This window comes from Drosophila eugracilis, unplaced genomic scaffold (genome assembly GCF_018153835.1).
Source record: "Drosophila eugracilis isolate 14026-0451.02 unplaced genomic scaffold, ASM1815383v1 contig_367, whole genome shotgun sequence".
NCBI classification, from domain to species: Eukaryota; Metazoa; Arthropoda; class Insecta; order Diptera; family Drosophilidae; genus Drosophila; species Drosophila eugracilis.
Window position 1 is genome coordinate 511748 of NW_024573224.1, and position 24490 is coordinate 536237.

General features: G+C 44.1%; 11 protein-coding genes across 15 annotated transcripts; 5 read left to right on the forward strand and 6 right to left on the reverse strand.

Moving 5' to 3' along the window:
• Positions 1–30: 30 nt before the first annotated feature.
• LOC108103747 (serine protease inhibitor 88Ea) lies at positions 31–2700 on the reverse strand. 2 transcript variants are annotated; one of them, XM_017209355.1, is made up of 3 exons: positions 2600–2700; positions 542–1535; positions 31–481 (listed from the first exon to the last, which is right to left on the reverse strand). In XM_017209355.1, exons 2-3 carry the CDS (start codon positions 1520–1522, stop codon positions 188–190), a joined length of 1275 nt encoding a protein of 424 aa, XP_017064844.1. In that variant the 5' UTR covers positions 1523–1535; positions 2600–2700; the 3' UTR covers positions 31–187. The 2 variants fall into 2 exon arrangements, with proteins under 2 accessions (XP_017064844.1, XP_017064845.1); XM_017209356.2 differs by having other exon boundaries at positions 542–1564; positions 2600–2626.
• A 343-nt stretch (positions 2701–3043) lies between these two features.
• Positions 3044–5274, forward strand: LOC108103744 (MAU2 chromatid cohesion factor homolog). Its single transcript, XM_017209351.2, has 2 exons — positions 3044–4543; positions 4605–5274. The coding sequence occupies exons 1-2, from the start codon at positions 3126–3128 to the stop codon at positions 5083–5085; spliced, it is 1899 nt and encodes a 632-aa protein (XP_017064840.1). The 5' UTR covers positions 3044–3125; the 3' UTR covers positions 5086–5274.
• On the reverse strand, positions 5107–7494 carry LOC108103743 (zinc finger protein 391). Its single transcript, XM_017209350.2, has 3 exons — positions 7305–7494; positions 6097–7246; positions 5107–6034 (listed from the first exon to the last, which is right to left on the reverse strand). The coding sequence occupies exons 1-3, from the start codon at positions 7422–7424 to the stop codon at positions 5373–5375; spliced, it is 1932 nt and encodes a 643-aa protein (XP_017064839.1). The 5' UTR covers positions 7425–7494; the 3' UTR covers positions 5107–5372.
• Positions 7495–7754: 260 nt separating this feature from the next.
• On the forward strand, positions 7755–8606 carry LOC108103746 (thialysine N-epsilon-acetyltransferase). Its single transcript, XM_017209354.2, has 4 exons — positions 7755–7887; positions 7947–7998; positions 8055–8130; positions 8188–8606. The coding sequence occupies exons 1-4, from the start codon at positions 7813–7815 to the stop codon at positions 8507–8509; spliced, it is 525 nt and encodes a 174-aa protein (XP_017064843.1). The 5' UTR covers positions 7755–7812; the 3' UTR covers positions 8510–8606.
• Positions 8607–8638: 32 nt separating this feature from the next.
• Positions 8639–12623, reverse strand: LOC108103745 (trafficking protein particle complex subunit 10). Of its 2 annotated transcripts, XM_017209352.2 has the most exons (7): positions 12534–12623; positions 12260–12483; positions 10202–12202; positions 9519–10133; positions 9116–9458; positions 9021–9026; positions 8639–8868 (listed from the first exon to the last, which is right to left on the reverse strand). In XM_017209352.2, exons 1-7 carry the CDS (start codon positions 12556–12558, stop codon positions 8639–8641), a joined length of 3444 nt encoding a protein of 1147 aa, XP_017064841.1. In that variant the 5' UTR covers positions 12559–12623. The 2 variants fall into 2 exon arrangements, with proteins under 2 accessions (XP_017064841.1, XP_017064842.1); XM_017209353.2 differs by lacking the exon at positions 9021–9026.
• Positions 12624–13057: 434 nt separating this feature from the next.
• LOC108103737 (small G protein signaling modulator 3 homolog) lies at positions 13058–16113 on the forward strand. The gene is made up of 3 exons (XM_017209342.2): positions 13058–13266; positions 13340–13862; positions 13923–16113. Exons 1-3 carry the CDS (start codon positions 13201–13203, stop codon positions 15746–15748), a joined length of 2415 nt encoding a protein of 804 aa, XP_017064831.1. The 5' UTR covers positions 13058–13200; the 3' UTR covers positions 15749–16113.
• Positions 16087–16984, reverse strand: LOC108103740 (DNA-directed RNA polymerase II subunit RPB7). Its single transcript, XM_017209345.2, has 4 exons — positions 16874–16984; positions 16497–16817; positions 16299–16436; positions 16087–16245 (listed from the first exon to the last, which is right to left on the reverse strand). Exons 1-4 carry the CDS (start codon positions 16979–16981, stop codon positions 16195–16197), a joined length of 618 nt encoding a protein of 205 aa, XP_017064834.2. The 5' UTR covers positions 16982–16984; the 3' UTR covers positions 16087–16194.
• Positions 16985–17183: 199 nt separating this feature from the next.
• On the reverse strand, positions 17184–19161 carry LOC108103738. 2 transcript variants are annotated; one of them, XM_017209344.2, is made up of 3 exons: positions 18844–19161; positions 18501–18715; positions 17184–18204 (listed from the first exon to the last, which is right to left on the reverse strand). In XM_017209344.2, exons 1-3 carry the CDS (start codon positions 18901–18903, stop codon positions 17250–17252), a joined length of 1230 nt encoding a protein of 409 aa, XP_017064833.1. In that variant the 5' UTR covers positions 18904–19161; the 3' UTR covers positions 17184–17249. The 2 variants fall into 2 exon arrangements, with proteins under 2 accessions (XP_017064833.1, XP_017064832.1); XM_017209343.2 differs by having other exon boundaries at positions 18501–18687; positions 18844–19160.
• A 321-nt stretch (positions 19162–19482) lies between these two features.
• LOC108103729 (chromatin assembly factor 1 p55 subunit) lies at positions 19483–21461 on the forward strand. Of its 2 annotated transcripts, none has more exons than XM_017209328.1 (3): positions 19483–19814; positions 19866–20426; positions 20532–21461. In XM_017209328.1, the coding sequence occupies exons 1-3, from the start codon at positions 19793–19795 to the stop codon at positions 21239–21241; spliced, it is 1293 nt and encodes a 430-aa protein (XP_017064817.1). In that variant the 5' UTR covers positions 19483–19792; the 3' UTR covers positions 21242–21461. The 2 variants fall into 2 exon arrangements, with proteins under 2 accessions (XP_017064817.1, XP_017064818.1); XM_017209329.1 differs by having other exon boundaries at positions 19869–20426.
• Positions 21462–21473: 12 nt separating this feature from the next.
• On the reverse strand, positions 21474–23332 carry LOC108103728 (protein arginine N-methyltransferase 1). The gene is made up of 3 exons (XM_017209327.2): positions 23177–23332; positions 22282–23116; positions 21474–22222 (listed from the first exon to the last, which is right to left on the reverse strand). Exons 1-3 carry the CDS (start codon positions 23196–23198, stop codon positions 21529–21531), a joined length of 1551 nt encoding a protein of 516 aa, XP_017064816.2. The 5' UTR covers positions 23199–23332; the 3' UTR covers positions 21474–21528.
• Positions 23333–23338: 6 nt separating this feature from the next.
• On the forward strand, positions 23339–24448 carry LOC108103732 (28S ribosomal protein S10, mitochondrial). The gene is made up of 4 exons (XM_017209332.2): positions 23339–23445; positions 23519–23650; positions 23710–23936; positions 24009–24448. Exons 2-4 carry the CDS (start codon positions 23642–23644, stop codon positions 24262–24264), a joined length of 492 nt encoding a protein of 163 aa, XP_017064821.1. The 5' UTR covers positions 23339–23445; positions 23519–23641; the 3' UTR covers positions 24265–24448.
• The last annotated feature ends 42 nt before the right edge of the window (positions 24449–24490 follow it).

Sequence of the window (24490 nt, forward strand, 5' to 3'; positions counted from 1 at the left end):
CGAACCCCAAATATAAAAAATACACCGTAATTTCAAAAATTTTGGGATGTTATTTGTGAATATGCGGAAATCTACAGTAAAAATGTAGATTTTAGATATCTACCATTTACAACAGACGTTTGTTTTTAATTCAATTACATGGAAAATATTTTGATTTTCGGAATTATGGGTACAAAAATAAATCCTTTTAATGCTTCATTTTCCTTGGATCGCTATACACGCCGGCGAACAGAATTGTTTTTACTTTTTCATCATAGATGAGGAACACGAACGGATGGTCGCATATAAATTTGTTGGGATCAGGCTGTTTAGCCGAACGGCTGGTGAACAGAACGGTAGCCGCCGCCGCTGTGCTTCCCATTTCGTCTACCTTGATCTTGGCGAAGTGCTGGGCGTCATCGATGGAAATGTGCTCAGGAGTTAGATCTTTAAAAGTGGCACTGCTGTCAAACATATTAGTTAGGCCCATACCGGCAAGGATCTAAAATTGATTCATCTGATTAAAGGGTTTTCTAAAAGTTAACAATATTTTTACACTTACTGGGGTCAGCTTCAAACGCTGTTGGAATTCGAACTTGGGCACTGCCAGATCAACCTTTTCGGGGCGGGCCATATCGATTAAATTACCCAGACTCTTGGCATCCAGACGGGATATTACATCATTTACGTTGACTTCATTGGAAACCGGCAGAATAATCACCATAGATATATCGGATTTGTCTTCAGGTGTGGAAATGCGTGTTTCCGCTGACTGGAAAAGTGTTCGGTATGGCAGCTTAAGGATTTGGGATTGCAATCGTTCGTTGTACGTTATCTTGAAAGTTGCGGTCTGGTGCATCATGGGAACCTGTTCATGCTCATATTCGTTAATGTAAAAGCGCTTTGGTATGGTATTCTCCACTTTAAACTGGCTTAGCCAATCGCCCTTCATGTAGGCGGCGTTGGCCAGGACGAACATCGTTTCAGAACTGATATCATCGGAACTAAGCATGTCGCGAATTTGATCATATGTCTTATTAGCAATCCAGTCGTTTATTAGGCTGAGTGAATTCTCTGGTTGATACTTGAAATCGATCTTTTCGATTTCGTTGTGTAGAATGATCTCAAATGTTTTATTCACCTGCACCAATTTGTCTACAAAAATGCGGTTTACAGACGACAATGTCAGTGGACTTTGGCGCGAACGCATTTTATCCTTAACCTTGCTTATTGTATAAGCGCTGACCACCTGGTCCTTAGAAGTAGCCCAGCCTAGTTTCAGTACCTGTGCCAGTTCTGATTCCGTGGCTGCGGAGGAACCAAAATAGGCAAGCAGGAGGGCGTTATAAGTGCTGAACGGCGAGAAGAAAAGGTTCCCAGTCGGATGGTTCTCCCGGATTTGTTTAATCATATTTATGGAAAATTCACGTTCTCCATCATATATCTTTGAATATCCTTTACCAAAGATTGGGTCCGGAGTTTGAAAGGTAGCTAGGGCAATTACAGGAAGAATTCCTAACAGGAAAAAACTGAGGATATGCATTTCTAGGCTTCGACTAAAAATGAAAGAGAAGGGAATTAAAGACTGAAAATTATTTAATGTCAACTTTATAAATTTTGTTTCATATTTTTTTTTTTATCAATCCGAAAAGTGACTCATTTGCTTAACGATTAATAATGTCAACATTCTTCCCCTATTGTTCTATACATACACATATATTTATGATTATATTATATTATATTTCAAACTCAAGAATTCGTCATTAACATTTTTATGGTTATTTTTTCATAGCTCAGTCCGAGATAATTAAAATGGGAATTTCCAAAGTCGATCTTTCATATTCATTAAAGCATGGTAACGTTAAGTCATAAATCTGATAAAAGGAAATCGAGATAGGCAGGCTTGTAATAAATAAAAAAAATATATATATGTAATACTGTAAGATTTTCTTGGATATATAACAAGTATTTTCAATATTTAAAACTTTTTAAATATTGTTTCGTATTTTGTTGTTTAAATTTAAAATCTCATACACGATAACGGTATCAAGACTCAATCCCTATTTTTATATATATGTATGTACATATGTGTATTTCATAGAATTTATTATTAATATTTTTATGGTTTTTTTTTTCATAGTACAGTTAGAGATAATACAATAGGAATTTCTTAAGTCGATCTTTCTTATTCGTTACCATTAAGTGACATCAAGGATGATTAAGGAATCGAGATAGACAGGCAAGTAATAAAATCTAAAAATTAGATCAAAATACCGTACAGGAAGTATATAAATGTCTAATTTTAACTTATCTTGAGAAACAGTTTCTAATAACTATTAAAAACTTGTAGGGTGAACAATTTTTTTAATTTCCATAGTTTTATATCTTGTATCTTTCGTAAAATGTTATCCTAATCCTAAAAAAAGTATGCACAATCTTATGCATAAATGGTTATTTAAATCTATTCTCAGACATGATTCATACTAATAAATTTATAGATTGATAAGAACGAATGAAAGCATTGAGTCGTTGTAATTAGTCTTATTTTTAACGATAAATCATATTCGTAGAATGGATGTGAACATTCGGGAAAGAGATAAGGAAATATTTTAATAATTACCTTATTAATAGGATTCACGACTGATCAACTGCACTTGTAATCTTGAACTGAGAGTCATGTGGAAAATAAGAGGCCAAGCCTGGTTTTAATTCTATAGAAATCCCGAAGCTTTTTCGGTCCTACTATTTAATACATTCTTGTTTCATCCCTGAATTATGAACCGAACATTTTTTTAATTTTCTATATACTAAATAATAATTTAGTTTTTTCTTGAAGATACCATATTTCATTAAGGTTTAATAGTATCTATTTTTAATTTCAATTCAATTTATTATAAATATATTATGTATTATTATGTATATATTATACTATACAACTATCGGCAAAATACCGATCAGGTGGCTCTGCTGAACGCGACCAGTCATTATATCGAAAAAATCGTGATACACACCGTGACTGCGGACCGATAACAGACAAAGCTTGTGCCACCACTAGTGCCACCACCGCCACAGCACAGGCAGCACAGTCGCGAATTGACAACAAAATTACGCGATAAACAAACCGAATTTGCTGCCCGCTGTCCAATATGAGTGCGTCGGCCAGCACGTCAGCGGCAGCGTCTCAGGACGCCTGCTATATATCGCTTCTTGGCCTAGCGGAATACTTTCGCACTTCGCAACCGCCAAACATCAAGAAATGTATCCAGTGTCTTCAAGCTCTCTTCACGTTTATGCCGCCATCGAAGGTCGAAGCAAGAACGCATCTGCAGATGGGTCAAATACTAATGGCATACACCAAGAACATCGATCTGGCGCGCCAGCACTTGGAGAAGGCATGGAGCATATCCGAACCGCTGCCCAACTTTGATGTAAAGTTTGACACCGCCTCGTTGCTCGCCCAATTGCATCTGCAAACGGACATGAACTCACACCAAGCGAAAGCGATGTTGCGGCGAGCCGTGGAACTATCGCAGAACAACGTCTATTGGCACTGTAAACTTTTGCTTCAGTTGGCCCAAATACACGCCAGCGATCGTGAATACTCACTGGCGTCCGACCTGTTGGCTGTGGGCGCGGAAAGTGCCGACGAGGCGAGCGCCACGTACCTGAAAGTGCTGTTCCTTCTGTCACGCGCCATGATCCTTATGATTGAGCGCAAGACCAACGATGTGCTCGCTTTGCTTAACTCAGCCGGCCAGATTATTGACAACAACATACCCAATCCTCACCAGAAAGAATACCTCAAGGTTTTCTTTCTAGTGCTGCAGGTATGCTATTACCTCGCCCTGGGTCAGGTGAAAACTGTGAAGCCCAGTCTCAAACAGCTGCAAATGTCCATACAGACGATAATGGCGCCAAATTGGCCATCGGATGAAGCGATTTTCGGAGCAAATCAACTTGAGATGTTCGTGTGGTTACCCAAAGAGCAGCTTTACGTTCTGGTCTACTTAGTAACCGTCTCGCATTCAATGATGGCAGGTTACATGGACAAGGCTCAAAAGTACACGGAAAAGGCGCTTACCCAGATCGAGAAGCTTAAGCAGCAGGAGGATAAACCGATTCTGTCCGTATTTAAGGTGATTCTGTTGGAGCATATTGTGATGTGCCGAATGGTAATGGGAAACCGAGAACTGGCCATCCGGGAAATAGCCGCCGCGAGAGACGTTTGTCTGGCGGCACCTCAACGTAGCCTGCTACGGCGCCACTCCGCCCAGCTGCACTGCCTTATTGGTCTGTACTCCATGTCCACCAGTTTCTTTGAGCATGCAGAGCGGCAGTTTGTAGTGTGCGTAAGTGAGACCACCGAGCGGGACCTGAAGCTTTTTGCCAACCTCAACCTAGCGATCATTTACCTCCGCACCAAAAGGGACGCGGACCTAAAGCAAATTTTGGATGCAGTGTCTACGGAAAACACACACACGTACAGTAGTCAAGCGCTGATGGGCGGCTTTTACTACGTCCAGGGCCTGCACGCCTTTCACAAAAACAGCTTCCACGAGGCCAAGTGAGTATTGATCTTCAATCAATATAAAAGACTACAGATTTCTAACCTTCATTCCTTGCAGACGCTTTTTGCGCGAAACACTGAAGATGGCAAACGCCGAAGACCTGAACCGGCTGACCAGTTGCTCTTTGGTATTGCTCTCGCACGTCTTCCTTAGCATCGGAAACTCGAAAGAAAGCATGAATATGGTGACACCGGCCATGCAACTGGCCAGCAAAATACCCGATATTCACGTGCAGCTTTGGGGATCGGCAATTCTCAAGGACCTGCATCGTATGTCAAAGGATGTACAGCACGAAAAGGATGCTTATGCCAACCATGTAAAATACTCGGAGAACCTGATTGCTGACCAGCGCAAGTGCGTTCAAAGTGCGCATCACGAGCTTGTAAATTGGTTCCAGGGCGATCCTCCTGTCACGAGCGGTCCGCCTGCCGCCGCCGTCCTGCATATGCCCGAGTCCTCCGTCGCAACATCAGTCGCCGTCATCGCCTCCACATCAACAGCCATGCAGCAGGCGGGGCAGTACAGTCAGTTCTACTAGCAATGAGATGATGATGCAATGTACTATTTAAGCTTTTATTTTTATCTACAACATAGCGACTAAGTTAAGACTAAAGATGTTCTAAAGTTGTGAATTTGTCCTAAACTGTGTTCCCAAGGGGGAAGAGTAGACGGAAAATGGACGAGTTGTACGATGCGAAACATAGGGAAAATAGATGATCTTAAAGTATTGTATTATTTTTAATTGGGAGTAAATTGTACATGTCAATAAGAATGCCCAAGAATTAGACAAACTAGACTCATTGTTCCTGCAGTTCCCATGCCAAATTATAGCATTAAAGCAGTCTCGGCCATCTCATCGAGTTCTTCTTCAAGCGCTCCGCTTCCGTTTTCCTTATTACTTAGAAAGTTAAAGTGTACCAGACGTTTGTCGTGCTGCTCGTGCCCGGCTAAATGAGTTCGCATCTCGGGCATTGACTTAAACTCCACATTGCACACCGGACAAATGTATATTCGATCTCCCTGATGGGTACGCTGGTGCATCTGGCAGTCACCCCGTTGCGTAAAGGTCTTTGAGCAGAAGGGACAGACATACGGGCGCTCACCTGTGTGCGTTCTTCTGTGGTTTTTGAGCACATTTAGGGCGGTGAATCTCATAGGACACAGGTCGCAGGCGTAGGGTCGCTCACCGGTGTGCTTTCGTTTGTGCTTGGCCAGCGAGCAACTGGTGGTGAATCTGGCCAAACACACCTCGCACTCGAATGGCTTGTCGCCCGTGTGGGTGCGAGCGTGAGAGGCGAGCTCAGCCTTGGTCACAAAAGAGTTCGGGCACAGCTCGCACTTGAAACTCTTTGTCTCCGAGTGGCGTAACTTGTGTTGGCGCAGGTTCGCATTTTGAGTGAAGCTCTTACCGCAGATATTACACACGAAGGGTTTCTCGCCGGTATGGATGCGCATATGGTCTCGCAGCGTGGATAGCATAGTGAATACTATAAAATTTAGAGTGAATTAGGTAGGATTCTTAAAAGATATTTCAAATATTATTGCTTACCCTTCTGGCAAACTGTGCATTGATTACGCAGATTTCGCTTGTGGCCTTGAACCATGTGCTTACTTAGCTGCTCCTTGGAATCGCATTGAATACCGCATTCGGGGCAATTGTGGGTACCATGGCTAGCCTGATGCTCTGCCAAGTGATCCGGCGACACGAACACCTTTTCGCACTCATTGCATTTGAAGTTGCGGTTGATGCAGCCCTTCTGGCGTCTGTGGATCATCAAAGACTTTTCCAGTGCAAAGCCAGCATTGCAGCGATCGCAGTGGTACTTAAGCTCAGGTGTTGGGGGTGTGATTAATGCTGTACCTGCACCGCTATTTGCACCTGAGGTTGGTCCTCCGAATGCATTCAGCGACTTTCGCTGTGATCCCAACCGAAGCTTTTTTGAGGGAGATGTTGAATCTAAAGGCGACGAGGTCTGAACATCCTGTCTGACGCCACCTCGCCGACGAGAGGCTCTTTTAGCTGGCTGAGCCAACTGTGCTTTCGCTACTTCTTCAACTTCCTGTTTTGGATTCACAGAAGTCTCGTCTTTTTCATTTTGATGCAACGTTAAGAGTTTAGCAGCGCTTTTTCTGGTTGTTACCTGTGGAGTTGCAACTGTGATGACCTCTGAATCATTATCGTCACCCTCGAAAATAGCAAGATTACATTCCCTGATCTGCTGCTCCAACTCGTTGTCATCGCCTTCATAAATAACATTGGTTTGGGTAAACACCACTTCTTTTTCATCCTTCAAGCTGCCCTGAACCTGCAGGATAAGGCTGGTGGCCTTTTCAACTGGCTCATCCGGCAGCTCGTAGTCAAACACCTCCCCCTCGCCGTCATAGTCAAGATCCACAGAAATCGTGGATTTGACCAGGCTGGTGTTTTGTTCGGCGTCTATGGTAGACACCGCATCCGTTTGAACGGAGGCAGTGCATCTGGCCGGCTCCCAATTGGCGGTTTGAACAGCCTGGTCCGCCGTAACCACTGGACAATTGATGGACACCTTACTTTCGGGTTCTTCAGGTAGAGCATTTGGCAGCAATTGCCGCAGGGTGCGACTCGAGTTCTCGCACTTGATCTTAAAGGTGTAACAGTGATTGATTTCACTCAAGCAGCTCAGGCAAACCTTTTCAGGAAGATTATCGTGACGCCGAGGCTAGAAAGCGCATGATTATCTTAATAAACATGAAAACTCGGACTAAGAGGCCGCTTACCTTTGTTTTCGTGAACTCTCGGATCATGTCAGCTAGGCAGCTGCCCGATCCCCCATCGTAAATGGACAAAAAGGGTCCCGTCGAGCTCAAGCAAGTCAGGCAAATCTTATCCACATCCATTTCGCGATGCAATCGCTTAAACCGAAAACAAAATAAAATAATTAAGAATGAATGGTATGGTATGACTGCATTGCGGTTTACACAATAAACCGTTTTTTAGATATACCTGGTCACACCAAACATTGCCCTTGGCGGTTTTTTGTTTTTCGAAAATATTAAGTATTACATATGCTACTTAAAAAATGGTTAATCTACCATCACTTTGCATTAACTATTATTAACAGTATTTAAATAACAACACAAAAAAATATAACTTACAAAAAAGGTTACCCGTTTTTTTAAGTTAACCGATATTAGTTTTAATACTGGTTTAGCTTTAGTCACTTAAGTATCGCTCATCTCTATAGATTTGATAAGCGTTGATAAGCACAATCAGTAATCCTAAACTATGTCGCAAACTGAGGAGTTCACCTTTCGCCGTGCTCAAGATGATGATATTAAAGATGTGCTTTATATGATCCAGGTTCGAAACATTTTCCCCATTTTTTTAAATATTTAATAAAATTTTATATTGATCTTCAGGAGCTCGCTGACTTCGAAAAAATGAGCAATGGTCCTCAGCTAACCGAAGACGGTAAGGGATTCCAAAATCTATTTCAAAAGAGGTATTATTTTATTATTTCCCAAAAGATCTTAAAAGAGATGCAGGACTAACTGGAGGTCAGGAGTATTGTGAAGTCTATGTGCTTATAGACAATGCCACCAAGTATGTACAATAATTCGATACGATAAAAGGGAAAACATTAGTTTTTTCTTTTTACAGTCAGGCGATTGGCTATTCCATTTGCTACAAGGCATACTCCACCTGGCAGGGTCGTTACTTCTTTGTTGAGGACATCTACGTTCGTCCAGATCATCGAAAGCGCGGCGCCGGAAAGAGAATCTTCCTAGAGGTCTCCGCCAGGGCCGTTGAACTTCAATGCCCACGACTGGAATTTAACGTACTAGAATGGAACCCCGCCCGTAAATTCTACGAAAGACTTGGTGCTGTGGATTTGACAGTCAAGGAAGGATGGCACTATTACCGTGTCGAGGAACAGCAACTGGTCAAATTAGCCAAGGATCTGGCTAAAAATAAGTCTTGATTTAGTTAAATTTTAAATATTTATACTTTATAGTAGAAAGATAAATAATTAATAATACTTGACCATAGGCCTTATACAAATACATATGCTACGAGTACATTGCAATTACTTAATATTCAATTGGGCTTCTTACTGATCCCCGGCCACGCTTGCTATGACATGGATCTGCATGCTTTTGGTTGAGTTGTACACTTGTCCGGGCGGAAAAGGATGCACTTTGGAGTGGGCATCAGTCTTGTTCTTGCCCCCGGCTGTGTACTTGGATAGCCGGATGCTGGGCATTGGCAGGAAGCCGGTGCTTAACGGCATCACATCCAAGGAAATCGAATGACTGTCTACGTCCTTCATAGACACAACACCTAGAAGATTCAGTAAAAAATTATTAGTCACGAAATCACAAAAGCGAGATAAGCAAACTTAAGCCATTTTTAGTTTCAGTGTTAAGTGTATCCAATTAAAAGCAAGGGCAAAGATAGTTAGTGCTATGTGTGTCCAATACCGTAAAACTTACCCATATCTTAAAATGCAAAATCGTGTGTAGAAAAATCAGAATTAAATCATAAGCAAAGACAGGCAAACAATTAAAAAAAAAAGGGTACAACTTACCCGCTGATCGACCGCAAACAGCCCATAGATTCTGATCATTAAGCACCTCATACATAAGGTCCGTGTAGGGATTTTCGTGAACTTTGGTGATCTTCAGGTTCATATTGCACACAGTTCGCAGGCGGCACAGCTCATTGGGTTCAAGCTGCGCCTGCAATTTGAAAAGCGTCGTATAATCCACTAGATCGAAGGCGCATCCATAGGTTCTCCACACATCCGGCTGAGAAAGCGGCGCATACTTAATCACAAAGTGTACTTTAACAACGGGCAGCTCGTGCTCGGTTTTGAGAGGCTCGACTTGAATCTCATACAGAAAAGTTACTGTCAAGGATTTGTAGATTTCCTATAATACAAGTGTGGAAAATCAATATAATTATTTAAGACTTTATCACTTTTCACTTACAATGGGCTGCTGGGGCTCGGGATTAAGATCTAACAGTTGCACACCGGGTACATCGCATTTGACCTGAGCATTTTGCAAAAGGAGATGCGCATCTAGTCCCTTCATGATCACCTGTAGAAACTTTTGAGTGCCACACGTGTGAAGCCGGCAAGTGGCCTCCATGGCTGGTTGAAATTCAACGGGGATAGGTAGCTCCGTTCGCGACCATGGACAACTGAGGGCAATGTGATGCTCATGGTGCTTAGACACCTTTCGGCCTGGCATATCCGTGAGCACTTCTAGAGGAATTTTGCGCTCCTCGAACGACTTAAATTGCAATAGCGGCACCTGAAGGAGGCTCTCAAAGGATGTATCATCATTATATGTTGCTTGATCTGTCGTATTTCGTGCCTGACGTATGCGTAGATTCTTGGAGCAGCGCAGTGTAATCTTAGCATCAGTTGGGAAAATGAAACTTCCCCCGGAAACATTCAAGATAATTGGCTGTACTATGCCAGCTATAAGGGTCTTAAACTCCAATGAAGCACATGCCGGCTTGGTGCTAATCTCAAAGTTGGGTGGCGTGAAGGGCAGCTGTTCTGACAGGAACTCCAGACTGGACATGCTAATGCAGAGCTGAAATATACAAACAAAAGAACAACTAAAACCTCGGCCTAAGTAGAGTATTCAGTATGACCACCTACCTGTTTGAATTGCCAGCTGCCTACTCTATTAGCCTTTGCCTTAAGATCGATTACGTTTACGCCTGGTTGAAGGGCAATGTTTTCTGCCTGAACGAAGTTTGTGAAGTCCGCCTGGACACTAGGCGACAGTTTTCTTTTGGTGCTACTGGTGCGCCTCACGGGTTGCTTGCTCTTGGGCATATCGCAGGCTACAGCGGCGGCGTGAATGCTATTGTCTTGTTTGTACACTAACTGAAGGGAAACCTTTAGACGTGATGTGGACTCCTTGACCTTAACCACAGAAGGAGGTGCAGTTAGGCATACATTCTCCATAGCCAGCTCCAGTGAGGCCGCTTGCAACTCATAGCAAAGCTTGATGTTTTCAGCCACGATCCCACGTGGATACAGACTCTCTACTTTTAGCTGCACGAGTATGTAATCATCCTGTATGATTGGTTTCTGATTAATTACGTCGATGTCCAGGACTCGAAAGTGATCTTCTAGCACACAAAAGTTTGCATTCTCCATGGACGGCTGCGCCGAAAGTGTTGTCTTTAAGGTTTTAAGGGACTTAAGGAACTCATCAAAATAGAATGTTCGCACCAAGGTCTCCAGTTCTGCGCAGCACGAGATGGAGCTGCAGGTCTTGGTGTAGGCCAGAGAGTCTCCCATCTTGCGGTAGCAGTTAGCTAGCTCTAGCAAAGTCTGGGAGCTCAACATATGCCAGTTTTCCGCTTTCAGTTCCCTAAGAAGATCTGTGAAGAACCCAACAGCCTTGTGGGGCTCATTTAGGGCACAATAAAAGTTTCCAAGATCAAGACCCACTAAACGAGCCGATCGCAAACGTGTCACATGTTTATACGTACTTATAGCCAATTCCGCCAGCTCTAGGTAGAGCTTTTGGAAGGCCTGATTAGAGCCCAAAGCCTCCTTCAACTGTTCGGCTGCCGATTTTTTTGGCTTGCGATTGGGAGACCGTTCCCGGAGCTGAGGTGTAGCCTGTAGAAATTGATGGTTATCGGGTGGAGCGTCTCCTATTCCTGACGACAATTGCACCACTATATGGAGCTGTTCCGAAGTGGGCGTACAGCCGGGCAAGAGACCACACAATTTGCCTAGCTCATAAAGTTTATCCTTTGCCAAGTTCCAGATCGGAGCGCAGTGCTGGAAACAAGTAACTTCGTTGGGTTCCATGGCCTGCTCGCACAGCTGCAGGACCTCCAGAGCACAAACGAATTCCCAACAGCAAAGAGCGCCCTCTTGGTACTCAAGCTTGATGAACTCCACTTCGCGCAGTGTGGAAAAGAGAAAGTTAAGAAGCCTTTTTGCGATCTCTGGGATGTCGTTGCAAGTGAGCAGTAGGTAGGCTTGCCGCTCGAACAGATAGTTGCGGAATTCCAAAAGGGAAACGCCCTCATCCCGAATCTTATTTCGCATTTCGAACCTGTCCGGTCGAGTTAAGCAAATACCATGGAATGCGTCCAACGGCTTTCGAAAGTGATTCAACCACTGTTGCTTCTCGTTGAGGCCTGTATGCGTGATGAACTGCGAGAACATTGCGTCCAGTTCATCATATTGTATCAGCGCCTCTGTGGGCAGTTCTAGCTTTTCAAAAATCAGTGCCAAGTCCTCCTGCATAAAAAAGTATTGTCGAAAGTCCCAGCCATCAACATTACGCTTTTCGCGCTTGCTTCGTATGAGTTCCTCGTACTTGACAATGTTGCGATTATAGCTGGCCAGCATAAGGAACCGAATCCGCTGCACCAGGCATCGAAAGGATTCCGTAGACTTCTGTTCGAACTTGGCAGGGTTTAAGACTGAGATGCAGCGATCGTCGTTTTTACTGCCAAAGTCTAAGCGTATCTTATCCAGCACAGTGGTGCGTGGCATAAAGTTTTTTGTCTTCCGCATATCCAGGGTTTCCACCAGCAGAATCATCCAGTCGGATATGCCGTAACTGGTCAATATTTTTAGCCAGGCATCGATCTCTTCCCTGATGGTGCCCTTGTAGGTGTCCACGTCCTAAAATATAGTTAAGTGGGCGTAAGAAAAACTTGTCTTGACCTTTATCCAACTCACATTGCACTCGGTGACATAAATGTGCAGTATTGGGTGTTCCAATATGCTCCAGTCACCCTGTTTGTACTTATCCAAGGCTGCCACATTGAACTGCTGGGTCTGGGCCTCTAGACGAACATGTTTAGTGGGACGTTGAAAAGTGCGCCGCCATTCGCAAGTGTCCAGAGGAATGGCATTCAGGATTTGAGCCTCCAGTGACCGAAACAGCGGGCACGAGCCAGAGTCTATGGTAAAATCATAAATTATTATGCCAATGAAAATTGTTTGCACTCACATGTAATAATGGGCTTTATCTGCATTGTTTTTGTATATCTTTTTTTGTTTATTGCATTGAATAAACGAGGCCACCCAACAATCTCGGCCAAACAGCTGATTACACAGCTAGGGCGTTGGTATCGATTGTTTGGTTATCAGTTATCGAGAATGAGGGTTTTTAAATTTGTAACTTCTTGAATTAAGGGATAAGTACTTAGAAACAAATTAAGTAAATTGAAACAAATAGAGAAACAAACTCGGCTTATGGTATTTGTATCTATTCAACAGGTGTTTTTTTCCGTAGCCCTGGTCATGGACATAGCAGGGACATTTTTATGGGGATCTGATAATGATTAAAGTTGGGTACGAAAATGAAATCGAAAGGGCCACAAGCCTATATTTATTTAAAGTAAGATTGAACTAAAATGGAGTCATAAATAAATTTGTAAAGTATCTAATAGCCCTTTTAAACCGCTTTTACGACACCCCAGTCTTTGTTCTCTTGGCTAAAAATCGATACCACCCACTATCGCCTATCGAACAGCTGATAGTGAAATCAGGTTTGGAAGCCAATTGGAAACAATGCAGAATTAATATTTTTGTTTCACGCGACCACACAAGACACTCGACAGAAACTTTCACTGAATGCTCGACCAGGACACGACAGGAAATTAGCTAGTCCCACAATGGACATGGCCAGAAGCATTTTTGGCCGCGACCACGAGGGTTACGTGGGCCGTGAAGAGCATACGGTAGGCGCAAATTCACCAGAAAAGATTGCTTATCATGGTAATTAATATTTATCGTTCCACTTTTTGCCAACAGCGCAAACTCCAGAACCTTGGCTCGGAAGACGATCTGGGCGAGCTTCCGCCCATGATGGAGGAACTGAGTGTGGCCGATGGGCTACGACCAAATCCCGGGGGGCCATTCTCAGCCCTAACAGCCTCTATGTGGCCCCAAGAAATCCTAGCCAAGCTAGGTGGCGGCGCGGAGCTGGCCTCCGGGCCAAACGACCAGCCGGAATATCGATTCGACGAGTTCGGTTTCCGGGTAGAGGAAGAGGACGGACCAGAGCAGAGCTCTAACAAGCTACTCAGCATCCCGTTCGTAGAGGATGAACAGCAAAGGCTCCAGTGGATCGCCCACCTAGAATTTTCGCACAACAAGGAGGCCACAGAGCTGAGCTGGGAACATGTAGATGTGATGCTACCACGCACCGAAAAACTTCGAAACATGGTACGCCAAGGTATCCCTCACACCCTGCGCGCCCAAATGTGGATGCGCCTGTCTGGAGCTCTGGCTAAGAAGCAGAAAAGCGAGACGAGCTACCATGATATAGTCAAGGGTAGGATCTTTTATGAACAAAAGGCAATTCAACATACTTAACCATATCTTTATTTGTTAGCTTCTAGCAATGATCAGCTGATGACATCGAAGCAGATCGAGAAGGACCTTCTGCGAATCCTGCCCACGAATGCCTGCTTCAGCAATCCAAACGGGACGGGCATTCCACGCCTGCGGCGCATCCTGAGGGGTATCGCGTGGCTTTTCCCTGACATCGGCTATTGCCAGGGCACCGGAGTGATTGTGGCTTGTTTGCTGCTATTCATGGAGGAGGAAAACGCCTTCTGGATGATGGCCACCATTGTGGAGGATCTGCTGCCAGCTTCGTACTACAGCTCCACCCTACTCGGCATTCAGGCTGACCAGCGTGTGATGCAAACGCTCATAGCCAATTATCTGAGCAGCGTGGATGAGTCGTTGCGGAAACATGACATTGAGTTGTCGCTGATCACGCTGCATTGGTTTCTCACCCTGTTTGCCAACGTGGTGCATATGAAAATCCTGGTGCGTATCTGGGATTGGTTTTTCTACGAGGGCTCCATAGTGCTTTTTCAATTGACACTAGGAATGCTCAAGGTAAAGGAGCAAAATCTGAAGCACCTAGAAAACTCAGCACAGATTTTCAATTCGCTATCCGACATTCCCGGCGAAGTCACCGACGTAGAAGTGCTCTTCCGTCAGGCTCTAGAGGTGGGTGGCTCCCTAAGCCAGACGGTAATCGATACCCATCGAAGGCGCCATCTAGCATATCTTATGGCGGATCAAGGTCACCAGATAGGAAATCCCGAGGCTGCTCCAAATCTTCCAAAACAGCAGCTAGCCCGACGACAGGTACGGAAAAGCAAATCTATCCTGGAGGCCTTTCTCTTTCGCGGCGACGCCGGTGAAGGTGATCAGCTAAAGAACAAAAACATCCGGCAAACGGAGATTCTAGTGGACCTAAGAGAGGCTATTCTTAAAGTGGGTCGCCATTTCATCACCATTGAACCCAAACTTTCCGGTCACATCCAGCTGACTGCCAACTACAGCACCGAGTCGCATGCCAAGGACCACGAAAACTTTATCAACGTAGCAAGAACGCGTAAACGTCGGGCCAAAGCGTTGCACGACTTTGAGCGGCACGACGACGATGAGTTGGGCTTCAGGCGAAACGATATAATTACGATCATTAGCCAAAAGGACGAACACTGCTGGGTGGGTGAACTCAACGGACTACGCGGCTGGTTTCCGGCAAAGTTTGTTGAGCTACTGGACGAAAGGAGCAAGCTGTACACCACGGCAGGGGACGATTGCGTCTCAGAGACAGTTACAGACCTTGTTCGTGGCACTTTGGCGCCAGCCATTAAGGCCTTTTTGGAGCACGGCATGAAACGGCCAACGTTCCTAGGCGGACCTATTCACCCTTGGCTGTACATTGAGGAAGCGGCCACGCGAGAGGTGGAAAAGGACTTTGAATCGGTGTACAGCCGACTGGTACTGTGCAAAACGTATCGTCTGGATGAAGACGGCAAGGTGTTAACGCCTGAGGAATTGCTCTACCGTTGCGTTCAGGCCATCAATCAGACGCATGATGATGCCCACGCCCAGATGGATGTTAAGTTGCGTTCGCTTATCTGCTTGGGCCTTAACGAACAGGTTCTTCACCTCTGGTTGGAGGTTCTCTGTGCCTGCCAGGAGGTCGTGCAAAAATGGTATCACTCGTGGAGCTTCATCGATTCACCTGGGTGGGTGCAAATCAAATGTGAGCTACGAATTCTCTCGCAATTCGCCTTCAACTTAAACCCTGACTGGGAACTGCCACCCAAGCGCGGCAAAGAGTCGCAGCCTCTCAAGGATGGAGTACGGGATATGCTGGTGAAACATCATCTCTTTTCATGGGATTTGTGAAGCTTGTCCCCGCCGTGTATGGAGTTCCAAAATCGTTGGCAATCAACCGCGTATCCAATATCTCATTACCCCGTCTCGTTTCTATATTTTTCATGTGCAATTGCAATTTTTTGATTCTTAGTAGCTAGCATCCGCTTTTTTAGTACTTCTTTGTTGTCGTACGCCTAACTTAAGTGCTTTACCATACCGATCTTTAGCTGTAACTATAACTTTAATTCGCCCTATGTATAGCTCGTGCCGTTTGTTTACTTAATATCCATCCATAATTATAAAACTTAGACCACACCAATCTACTAAATTACAAATGTAACGTACCTTTAAATTGAAATCAAATCTTATAAAGTACATACATATTTATTACTATATACACATAGATGTTTAACTGTCTAAATGCATTTCATTAAAGTTTAATATATATATTTAAATTGTACACAAACCGTATGTTTCTAGTTGCACACCAATCCCAAGTAGTCGTCCATCAAGGTGCCAATAGCAAACTAAAAAATTGATCCTTAGCACGGAACATACTTGTGTTTAGAATACAACTTACAATTCCCGTGGCATCTACTCGAGTTCCCACAATTTTAAGCCGAATTTTATCCTCTCCGGAGATTACCACGTCCTCATCTTTGCTCTTGTAGCAGGGAGGATTACCGTTTGGACAGAATTGCATGTCGGCGGGAATAGACTAAAATAATAGACAAATGAATAATTCCAAGACTACAGCAACATATGTCATTCTACTCACATGATGCGAAATAAAACAGGACAGCGGGCCGATTTCTGCAAACATGCCCACTTTGTTGATCTGTTTGACCACCGCGTCTAGCACTTCGCCTTTAAAAGGCCGGAAGACGATTGCTTTATACTTTACTGGGTATACCACAAATCCCTGGCCCGGCTGGATGACTCCGGACCCGATCTGATCTATCGTCGTAACTGCTATCACGAACCCGTACTTTCCTGTACAGGTTCCTTCCACCTCGGAGTAAAGCTTCTGCTTCACGGTCTCCAGCAGCTGCGGACCAAAGTAGCGTGGATGCAGCAAGATCTCGTGCTCCAGAGATATCTATGATGAAAGACAGTCAGCTTCTACTTCATGGCCTTCAAAAGGGCTATACTCACGTGGTAAAACATTGTTGATGGCGTTTTTTTTAATAAAAAATAAATAAACAGCCGGAACCGCTTAAAGACGCTGCTGAAAGTGTGACCAAAGTTCGCGATGCACACCATCCCACAAAGAGGGATTTACCGCCATCACAATAACGAATCTATTTCGGCGGGAAATTTAAATGAATTAAAGAGAATTTATAAAAAATCTGCAATTCATTTGGGGTAAATTCTACGATGAATTTCAATGTATTATCTCGAATTAACAAATATTTTTATTTATAAATAAATACGCAGAGAATAATAAAATACAAATGCTTTTTTTTCCTGAATTGCATTGCGCATTTATTAACAAATTACCTAATGACTAAATCTCACAAAACAAAACAATCTAATCATCTTTGAAGCCTAACGTAAAATCTTGAGCTTCCCCTCCGTTTCGGAAGATACGCACATAAGCGGATTTGAAGCCAAACTTCAAAATGGCTACGTAGGGCAAGTAATAAGTCAGTACGTCCACTAGCCAGACGCGGAAGTTCAAATACCAACGCACTAGGGCGTATCTGTGCAGATAGGTGACAAGAAACAGTCCGTAGCTGACTATAAACCGATCCCACCATCCCATGTCGTAATAGTGCAGCTTCTGCTGTGGATCCTGTTTTATTCCGTTGTCATGATCAAAGCTATAGTACTCGTAGCCCTTGACACAGGCTAATCGCTTGGCAAAGAATATGTTGGCGTCCACCGAAAACATGGTGTTCATATGCCAAAGACCGTGGATGAGGGCTTCTGTCATGCGGTAGAAATCGTCCCCGGTGTTTTCCAGAGCTGGTTCGTAAACCTTTCGCATCACAATATCCAAGCGAAGCTTTGACTGCGCCCAGTTTCTACCGCAGATGTTGTACTCGTCTTTGATACCAAGCAAATAGCCAAGAACGCGCCACATGTGAGTGGTTGCTTCGAGGAAATCCTGATCATTAAGTTTAATCCGATGAGCCCCCATTGTTATGAAGCCAATAAATCCAAACTGAGTCAAGGCTAAATCCTTCTGAGTGATCTGCCCAGCTCCTCTGCGAGCACAGGCATGGCTGGAACGGCTGTGGGCCTGCCTCACAGCCGCAATGCTGGTCCAAAACCTGCTCCCACGGTCCGCAATGCTGTGGTTATACCAGGCTTGCGTGTGGAATATAGTGCGCACATACCGACGGTAAGCAGTGAATGCTGTCGAAGATTGTCGTGTGCAGGAAAGCACTCGGAGAATTGAGGGAATAGCCAATACAGCGACTAGTCCAGCCAGCATTCCAGCGTTCATCACAAAACGATACGTACTAAAGTAGCTCTGACCACTGCGGAGAAAATAGAATAGTTAATCAACTCCAAAGAAGGAATAAATTCAAAATCATTTTTTTAAAGAATCCATTTAGGTTTAACTACATTATTAGTTTATTCTATTAATATTTTATTTGAAAAATTGTATTTTGAAGTCAGAAAAATGATTTTAAGAATAATGAAATTAAAGAAATATAATCTAAGAAAAAACGGACACATTTTTTCTTTATTGAAATTATGTCTACTGCTACTGTGCATTTTCTATAAATGGTAAATATATGCAACCCATTGAACAATTAGTCAGGCAACTTACCGCTTGAATAACTGCTCATTGTACCATGGAGGTAGTTCCAAATCCGACCCGCTATCGCCCTCCTGACTGCCGTCATTTAAAAGGTGCTTCAGATAGACCTCCGGATCCTCAATATCCTTTTCCATACCTTCGTCTGTATTATGACCATCTTTGGAGTGCAATGGTGTATGCATTTTCCCACTGTTCGCTGGAAAGTGGCGATCAAAGAAAACGAGCTTGAGGGCCACATTCAGATTACACAAGTGAAAGAAAGAAGAGACAAACAAAATCGTCGGCGTGCCAAGAGAGAAAGTTTTTCTTTTGGCCCGTTATCCAATTGAATCCGAATCGACTGTTCACTTACACGTTTCACGCTTTGTGTGGTCGGGCATTTCGGATGAGTTGCCTCTGTTGTTAGATCCATCAACCTGCATGTCGGCCCAATTATTGCTTGTTAAACTATTTAGCGAATACACCATTTATATGCAAAAACATTTTACACACACAAAGATGTACTTGGCGATGGCTATGAATCACGGCTGCCCTGCGTCGTTGCGGCCAAAGAACTGAGCTGCAACTGACGCAGAAGCCCCAATAAATAATAATCGTAAGCCGGTCATTGGCGCGTAAACGGGTTTCGAACTATCAAGTTGATAACGAATTTAGTAAACTTTGTTTACGCAATTTAGTGTGATAGAAACCGCAACAGTTAAAATATACCATTAAACTGATGTAAATATTCTTAAATATACCATGCAAAGCTAAAATTATTTCAAAATGTGAGCGGGAGTATTTGGAGTAGAAAACATTTTTTTATTCACATCAGCAGTTCTCCATATATAAAGGTAAGGGAATAGCATAAAAAGTACAACTTTTCAGGCTTTTAAATTCATTAAATTACATTTTAATACTGCGAAAGTATTTAAAATACCAGAATACCGAGTACAATCACAGTCACTGTTTACATCGTCACATTGCTATTGTTATCGATATCGAATATGGCAGTTCTGTTGGCAATCGTTTAAAGTGCACCTCTATCAGCGACGCGCTTGCAAAAAAGGAGAAAATTAGCCATTTCCCATTTTGCTCTGACGTTACGCCGTTATAAGTGCAAGTATCCAGTAAAATCTATATTCAATTCTTGGGTTTTTCGGCATCCGGTAAAATATTCTTTGCGGGTCTTAAAACACGTAGCTGTTTTCCTAAGTTTCAGTGCACACGTTTTGCCGCTTCGGCTTTTGTTTTGGCGCCCGATTTTTTCGGCTGCCGACTTTTGACGCAGACTGAGAAATTGCGTGCCAAGAAGCCTCGAAATGGTGGATCGCAGCGATAATGGTAAGTCTAGATTGGAGTTTATCAATGCAGTGTGTAACCAGTACTCTTTAGCAGCGGAATCCTTTGATGATGCCGTCGAGGAGCGTGTGATCAACGAGGAGTACAAGATCTGGAAAAAGAACACGCCGTTCCTGTACGACCTGGTCATGACGCATGCCCTCGAATGGCCCTCGCTTACTGCCCAGTGGCTGCCCGATGTGACCAAGCAGGACGGCAAGGACTACTCGGTGCACCGCCTTATACTTGGCACACATACATCTGACGAGCAAAACCACTTACTTATCGCAAGTGTCCAGCTGCCAAGCGAAGATGCCCAGTTCGATGGATCGCACTACGACAATGAGAAGGGCGAGTTTGGCGGTTTCGGTTCGGTTTGTGGCAAGATTGAGATCGAGATTAAAATCAACCACGAAGGCGAGGTCAACCGGGCTCGCTACATGCCCCAGAACGCCTGCGTAATCGCTACCAAGACGCCGTCGAGCGATGTCCTGGTCTTCGATTACACAAAGCATCCCAGCAAGCCGGAGCCCTCTGGCGAGTGTCAGCCCGACCTGCGGTTGCGCGGTCACCAAAAGGAGGGTTATGGCCTCTCGTGGAATCCCAACCTCAATGGTGAGTGCTTAGCTGAAGATTTTTCATTAAAGTATTTCTCTTTTAAAACCTATCAATTTTCCCTACAAAAAAAAATGTAACGTATTATATTATTTTTCTCTACAGGCTACTTGCTATCGGCCTCTGATGATCACACCATTTGCTTGTGGGACATCAATGCCACGCCCAAGGAGCACCGGGTAATTGATGCGAAAAACATCTTCACCGGACACACCGCAGTTGTTGAGGACGTTGCATGGCATCTGCTCCACGAGTCTTTGTTCGGCTCAGTAGCTGACGATCAGAAGCTGATGATCTGGGATACTCGCAACAATAACACCTCAAAACCCTCACATACGGTAGATGCTCACACGGCCGAGGTTAATTGTTTAAGCTTCAATCCCTACTCTGAGTTTATTCTGGCCACCGGCTCCGCCGACAAGACTGTGGCTCTGTGGGATCTGCGCAACCTGAAGCTGAAACTACATTCCTTTGAATCGCACAAGGATGAGATCTTCCAGGTGCAGTGGTCGCCGCACAACGAAACCATTCTTGCCTCTTCTGGCACCGACCGGCGCCTGCACGTCTGGGATTTGTCGAAGATCGGTGAAGAACAGAGCTCGGAGGATGCTGAAGATGGACCGCCTGAGCTTCTCTTTATTCACGGCGGCCACACTGCCAAGATCAGCGATTTCTCATGGAATCCCAATGAGCCCTGGATCATCTGCTCCGTGTCCGAGGACAATATTATGCAGGTGTGGCAAATGGCAGAAAATGTGTACAACGACGAGGAGCCAGAGATTCCCGTCTCCGAGTTGGAAACTAACACCGCTTAAAGCATCTGTTCCGCCACCCTTTACACACCCTAAATTGCAACTGCAACTAATATGGATTATGTTTTGGCCGTGCCCTATGTTCAGCTATCCAGCTTACATGGCATTGGGTACTAATTTTAATTTATATATATTTACATATTTTTAAAACTAATTAAGCTCTCATTTGTCAGCAGAACGTACGATCTACGAATCTTTAATTAAAAACGATTTGAAAGACCAACACTTGTGCAAATTTAAATCTCAAAGGCGCCCATCGTAGTTTATTAAATTATTTCTTAAAAATCACATTAAACTACCATATACTTGTGTTTCTTGCCAAAGACTTCTATATCCACACTGAGTGCCCTGATATCCTCTTTATGTCTTCTCGAAGTGATTTTTCCACTTATGACGTCCCCCTTCTTCACAGTCTGTGGCTGGTCAATGAAGAAAACAGTCTGCTTCCAATGGGTGGGCGTCGCGGTTGGTGATGTGCTGAACTCTACGGCGGAGGGCAGTTCGAAAAGCGTGTCAAAATAGCCTACAAAGGCAGACAATCGACCTGGTTTCGTGACCTTCAAGCTGAACTGGTGACTAAAGTTTGGATAGTTCAAATCCACGGTCATTATGTCGAAGTTTGCTATCTGTTCAGGAGTCGTAAGCATAAACTCCGCATCTACAACCTCCATAAGCGGCTCCTCTATTGATCTCTTTCGCAGATCGCTCATATCCACTTCGTAAACGTTTGACCAGAACTCCACTTGCTCGGCATAAAGCGTGTCGTTTCCGTAGCCCAAAAGGCTAAGAGTGCAGCGGCTGGGTAAGATTATACCATTTGGATTAAGGTGGTGTTCCCGGGCATAGATAATGCTGTCTAGCATAGACTCATACAGCAGGAAATATCCCATCCACTCGGAAATAATGATGTCATATTTAGCCTCTGGCAGATCAGTGTCCTCTAGACGTCCCTTGATTAACTGAACATTTTCAACTTTGTTTTTTCTAGAGGTAAATACATGGATTTATCTTCTGTAATGCATGGAAATACATGCCCTAATTACCTGATGATGTCCATGGCTGTGTACACGATTTCAGAGTTGTCTATTCCAACGACGCGCGCTGCACCCGCCTTTGACGCGAAGATAGAGAGGATTCCCGTGCCGCATCCCACATCCAGTACTGTTTTACCACGGATAACTGCTTCATTTTGAAGCAGGGAAGCACGATAGGTGCTGGTCCGCACCTTATCGCTCAGCATTTCGTGGTGGATGCCAAAATGAGAGTAACTTTTGAAGTATTCATTATCTAGGGTGGCATTGTTACGCGGTACGGGATTGCTAGAACCATTGGGCTCGCCGTCTCCATGTAACTTTTGCAGAAGAGCCTTGTAGTCGTTGCGCATGCGCTCCATATCTTCGTTAGCCTGTTGCAGCAATTGGGATTGCTCCGCAATCCGCTGCTGCAGCTCTGGGACCGTGGCCTGGCCCGATGTGACGTCTGTCTTTAGTAATTCATAGTCATAGCACAGCCAGGGTTCATACTCCCCGGGTTTAAGGTATTTATCGTCATGCCACAGTGTCGTTTCCGCGGAGAGTAATTGTTCGGCAGTGATTTTAGTGGCTCGTATGTAGTTTATGAATTTAATGAACGAATACTGGTCCATTTGGAATTTGCTCTGAATCTGAGGCAGATTCACTTTGTGCTTGGCGTCGAGGTGTTGAATTGCAGTCGATATATTTGAACATGTTTCGGGGCAAAATAAACAAGTGGTAAGTTCGTCCCCCTCGTCCATTGGCTCGTCCTCATCATCGTCTATATCATCATACTCATCATCGTCAGAGCTTGAATCGACAGGCTCTTCTGGAACCTCCTTCTGGGGCTCCACCTCCTTATTGTCTGCGATGGTATAGAATTTATATATAATAATAATAATTTGCAGCTATGGCGAGATCTAACCTTTGACTTCGGTATCTTTCATACTGACTGAACTTGCAACTCCTTTAAGCCTGCTATCGGAGAAGCTTTTATAAATATTGGCTATGACCTAAACTTCAACAAAAATATCACACTTTAAGCGGCGCCAACACGTGCGGAATTTTTAGAAAGAAAACACCCTAACGCGTTATTGTTATAGTGAAATGGTTTTTACACGGTAACAAAGGGATTTACTTTCTAGTAATAGCTCTCCAGGCTTGCAGAGATATTAAACTTATTTTCAAACTAAAGTATATACATGAAATATATAATATTTGTATATAATTCTATGAACGGAGTTAATGTGTAAATGCATTATTGCAGGATATCTTAGGAGCTATCATCACAAACCCAAGCCCCAATGTTGTATTTTTAGTATTTTAGAAGAGGCGTTAGGAGCATTTCAACAGCGGGCGCACTTGCATAATTCTAGGTGTAAATAAAAACATGTTGCAGGTATTTAGCCAAATTTATTAAAGAAAACATAAAGTAAAATATAAAATATATATTTCCAGGCACTGAAGACTCTCCGCTGGGCACACCCAGTACGGACGCTATCCGCTGTGACCACCAGTTCCAACACACAGGCCAACCTTTCCCCTGCTACACCCGCTCCAGAGCCGGATAAACTCTATAGTAAACTTGATATAGAGCTCCGGGGGATTGATCCCGCGGTCTTAAAAAGCTACACCTGGTTTGCTACCACGGCCGCCGAACATTTGGGTATTGAAAAGGGCAAGTGGTAAGAGAGGGGTTCAATTCTATCCGCCTTCCAGAGAAGATCTCTAATCAACTGTTTTTCATCCTTCAACAGTTGGTCACCTCGCAAGGCGCACCACGAGCGAATGACTCTCCTAAAGTCGGTGCACATCTACAAGAAGCATAGGGTGCAGTATGAGGTGCGAACCCATTTCCGCTACATGAACTTTCATAAACTAACGGGATCGACGCTTGATACCTTCCTGGAGTACATCGAACGCAACTTACCTGAAGGTGTGGCGCTGCAGGCTTCTAAGACGGAGCTTCAGCAGATACCAGAGCATTTACAGCAGCCGCCGGAGCAAGTGTAGTCGAGTCCAGGTCAAAAACATATAGTTATAAATAGTTTCAGCAGGAGCTTGAGATTAGGCTGATAAACAAATATAAGCACCGGCCATCGGGGCATTAATCGCCCGGAATCGGGGCCCAGTCCGCGATTAGCAAAGATAAGTGTTTGTCAAAAATATTGAAATAAACGTCGTATCTTGACACACACACAATGGGATCCACTTGAAGAGTGAGCAAACAAAATCGGGG